The sequence below is a fragment of the Saprolegnia diclina genome (genome assembly GCF_000281045.1).
Source record: "Saprolegnia diclina VS20 unplaced genomic scaffold supercont1.31, whole genome shotgun sequence".
Taxonomy (NCBI): Eukaryota; Oomycota; class Saprolegniomycetes; order Saprolegniales; family Saprolegniaceae; genus Saprolegnia; species Saprolegnia diclina.
The window spans coordinates 451735-456066 of NW_008246098.1; the positions used below are offsets into that span (position 1 = coordinate 451735).

Here is a 4332-nt window from a genome sequence, read left to right on the forward strand (position 1 = left end):
GCGTCATCCAATGAGAGGCGATGCGACGTCAGTAGACAGTTGAGCGACGTCGTACATGTGGTCCACACCAAGCTCCTTCACTTCTCAAAGCGCACCCAGCCGATGTGCTGTCTTGTCAGGCGAGCCCAGGCACCACGATGAACGAGAAATGGAGATTGATTGATTGATAGATTGATTGATTGATAGATTGATTGATTGATTGATAAAACGTAGTTCATGTTATAGTTGCCGCTAGATGAGAAGAAAGCTGCCGTTGTCACCCTTGGACGACCGGGTCGTGTGTCGTCGACCATCGAGTGCCGACCCATTCTCCGACCGCTTCCGCGACACCTAGTCCAAAATCATAAGATATATACCCAATGCAGACAAGAGCAAGGTTTAGTACCGCGCGCGCGTCTAAGTCTGAGCCAAATAGCTCGAGTGCGCGGTGTGTATCAAAGGTGGCTGTCGTGCGAGGACCGTCGAGCGTTCGGAAATGGACGCTCGGCGCGCGCTCGTCGGTCGCCTCCATCTTGCGCACGAGCTCCGCAAACACCGAGTTGGGTGCCATGAGCAGTTCGTGGTACGTGCCCTCTTGGACAACCGCGCCATTTTGCATGACGAGAATCTTGTCGGCGTGGCGCGCTGTCGACAGGCGATGAGTGACCGAAATGATCTACTCAAAACACTAAAATATCAGAAATACAACATTTGAGCAAAAATATACCGTCATGTGCAGCTGCTTGGCGAGCTTCTCGAGCGTCTGGACAATGCTGGCTTCGGTCTCCGGGTCCAACGCACTCGTGGCTTCGTCGAGCAAGAGCAGACTAGATTGAGCAGAGTATCAGTGTATCAACCAAAAAATCGAAGAATATATACCTCGGCTGCCGCACGAGCGCGCGGGCCAGACAAATGCGCTGGATCTGGCCGCCACTGAGGTTGACGACCGCGTGCTGCCCTATGATCGTGTCGTAGCCGTCCTTGAGACCGACCACAAAGACGTGGCACTCGGCCAACTTGGCAGCTTCCAAACACATGTCACGGGTCGCGCCGTCCCGACCATAGCTAGTCGTATCGATGAGAGCCATCGAAATTTAGACTCCAAGAATGTACGCAATGTTGTCGAGGATCGAGCCGTTGAGGATCCCGCCGTCCTGGAACACGACCGCCGTCTGGTCGCTGAAGCTCGCTTGCGAGTAGGATGCGACCACGTGTTGATCCACACAGATGGTGCCTTCGGTCGGGACGTAAAACTGCACGAGGCAGCCGAGGAGCGTGCTCTTGCCGCAGCCACTTGGACCCACAATGCACGTATACTCGCCCTAGTCCCAAAAAAATCGTTTCGAATAAGATCGTAGTAGTTTGAACAAGAGTGCGTCGACTACCTTGTGGAAGGTCGCGTTCACATGCTGGAGCACGTTCTCGGGGGCGTTGGCATCGTACCGAAAGCACACGTCGGTCAGCGTCATGTTGTGCGTCATGCGGGGCAGCGCTGGCTTTGCAGCATCGTCGGCTTCGGAAGCCGCCGCCGTTACGGCCGCCTATGCAAGAGTTTAGAATGAAAAATGGATAAAAAAGCATCAAATGAGACGACGTACATCGCGCACGATCTCGTCGAGGCGCTGGAGACTCGACGCGTTGCCGATCGCGACGCGCATAAAGCCGCCGAGGATCGTCACGGGCGTCGAGATGCGGTTGAGCATCGTGACACACGAGAAAAAGTCGCCCGATGTTATGTCACCGTGGAATACCTTGATGACAAGGCACGCAGTCATAATTTGGACAAAGATAAACATGCCCGACTCGATGTAGATCTGGACCACGCCGCTCCAAAAATCCTTTGAGAATTGCGTACGCCGGAGGACGCCAATGGTGGCGCCAAATTTGGTCAACAGCGGGTCCTGGATATGGTACGCCCGCACCACTTTATGACACGCGACAGCGTTCTGGAACTCGGCAGCTGTGTACGCACTGAGCGACCCAAAGTGCTGCGATTTGCGCGCTAGAAGGTGGGGTTAGGGGTAGGGTAGGGTCGGGGATGTACCCGCGAGGCCTTGAGGCCCGGATGTGACGATGATGGCCGAGAAGGCAAACGACATGGCGCCAACCGTCGGCTCCGAGTACATGAGGTAGACAAAGCCAACAACAATCGACACGATCGGGTTCATGAGATTCTACAAAATGTCAAAAAATTAAATGTCAAACATGGAAAAAACTCGGAAACCCAAGAGAAAAAGGAAGAAATACGTACCCAAAACACCGCTTGCCACATGGCATTGACGCGCGCAATGTCCGACTGGAAGAGGTTGTTGAGGTCGCCGTCGGATCGGTCGGCAAAAAACGTCGTCGGCTGCCGCAACAGCACGTGAAAGAGCGTGTCCTGGAGGCGCTTGGTCGCATTTGCAATCATTTTCGATTGAAAATACCCTACCCCATGTACATATATATCAAAGCATGTACATATATATCAAAGCAGAAAGAGAGAGATTGTACCCATTGCGTAGTCGGCGACAACGAACGGAATGCTAATCCCAAGGATGCCAATGACACCTTCGAGCAGGCTGTGCCACGGCAGAAACGGCAGGTCCACGAGCGTGCCATTGTCGTTGGACGTTTGATTCTTCCACTTGAAGCTTGCGTGGACGCTCAGCCCTTGGTCCAGCCCAAAGTCGTCAAAGTTGTGCAGCGCGTAGACCCAGACGCTCGCGGGAAACCCTTGGTCGGTGCACAGCTTTAAGAAATACGCGAGCAGCGGCAAAATCGACGCCGACACGAGCACGACGAACGTTGTCAGCGCCAAGTCGACCGACTGTGTCGACCAGTGCTGCAGCGTCGACCGGACCACGTCGTAGGCACAATACGCCGAGCCATTGGCGCGGGCATCAATGTCGCGGAGGTGGCTCAAGAACGTCGAGGCGGTCATGTGCCGAGGCCGGCACGGCAGCGCCCGTTCGAGAAACGCCAATAGCTCGGCGCGCGTCATGTCGCCGTCGTCCCGGCCACATACAATGCGCAGCTCCGTGTCGAGCTGCTCGATCACCACCTACAGCCAACAAAGGATCTCAACCAGCAAAAATCAATAAGGCGCCAATACCGCAGTGATGGTGGGCACACGGCGCAGCGCGGCCTTGACAGACGCGATCGAAATGGCCATGCTGCAGCTGTACTTGCTAATCGTGTGGAGCTTCTTGGAGAACATGCGGGCGCGCGGCTTGAGCACAATACGCGCGGCCACGACGACCGCATACGCCGTGTCGAAGTACAGCTCGATCTGGTTGGACACAAACTTGGTGTTGGTCTCAAACTTGGTGGTCCAGCCGTTCGCGACGATCTTGAGCGTAGCGAGATCGTCGGCAAAGACGTACCTACATTGCATCCAGTACGCGCATGCGACACAACGACGTACCGAAGCGCCAAGCCCACGCATAGCAAGAGAAACGCCAGCGTATCCGCAACGAGAAAGCCCGACCGCGTCATCGCACCGCGCAGCGCAACGATCCGCAAGAGCATGTCGACGGCGTAGACCACCATGCAGGCACCCGACGCAAGCCGCGTGGCCGCCGCATACTCGATGAACGAGTCTTTGGACGTAAAGGAAACAGCAATGCAGTTACCGAAAAAGTCGAGCGCGAGCACACACATGATGCCATAGTGCCATCGGCGGTGGTCGACGAAGCGCAGCGTCCCAAAGCGCAGCGAACGCGGCAGCGGCGGCGCGTCTAGAATCGGGGTCACGTGGTGCTCCGAGAGCGGCGTGAGGCCTTCCATCGCCACCGTGGCCATCGGCGTCGTCGAGGTCGGCGTTGTGTGCTGCGGTATCATGTCCAGTTGCCGGAGTTGCCAGAATGCGACCGCGCTCGAACGGGACGCATGTCACTGCCGATCGTTTCCGGTACGGGGATCCATTTCCCACTTGTCAATCAATGGTGCACCATATCCATAACCTGGTTTTTGTATACCGAGGTGTGTGTTTTGTATTGCACACGCACGTGTACGTGAGAAAAAGAACGTGGTGTGGGGGGGTGGCATTGGGGATTTAGAAAAGGGGATCTTCGAGTTCGACTTCGATTGACACTTTGGGGTTCGTTGCGCAGTCTTGACACAGCCATCCATAATGCTAACGTCAACGTGCCCTGTGTGTTCTGTGTGCCTCCTTTTTGCTGCTGCTCGAATGGCGTCAAAGATGCACGCGGAAAACCTTGCGCGTTGCCGGTCGCGGTCCCGGCGCTTCCTTTGGTTTAGAAGTGGTAGTGTACTGAAGTTATACCTGCCAGCGTGTTTTGTGGGTATCAATGACACAGAGTGTAGACTCCACGAGCGGTGTAGTCTAGATCGACTGCGCCCTCGAACGCT

At 55.5% G+C, this 4332-nt stretch overlaps 1 protein-coding gene across 1 annotated transcript; it reads right to left on the reverse strand.

Moving 5' to 3' along the window:
* Positions 1-164: 164 nt before the first annotated feature.
* Positions 165-3842, reverse strand: SDRG_09739 (hypothetical protein). Its single transcript, XM_008615689.1, has 12 exons — positions 3386-3842; positions 3074-3344; positions 2473-3022; positions 2231-2406; positions 2024-2153; positions 1578-1981; positions 1365-1520; positions 1093-1301; positions 859-1044; positions 707-806; positions 386-655; positions 165-330 (listed from the first exon to the last, which is right to left on the reverse strand). The coding sequence occupies exons 1-12, from the start codon at positions 3799-3801 to the stop codon at positions 232-234; spliced, it is 2967 nt and encodes a 988-aa protein (XP_008613911.1). The 5' UTR covers positions 3802-3842; the 3' UTR covers positions 165-231.
* Positions 3843-4332: the final 490 nt, after the last annotated feature.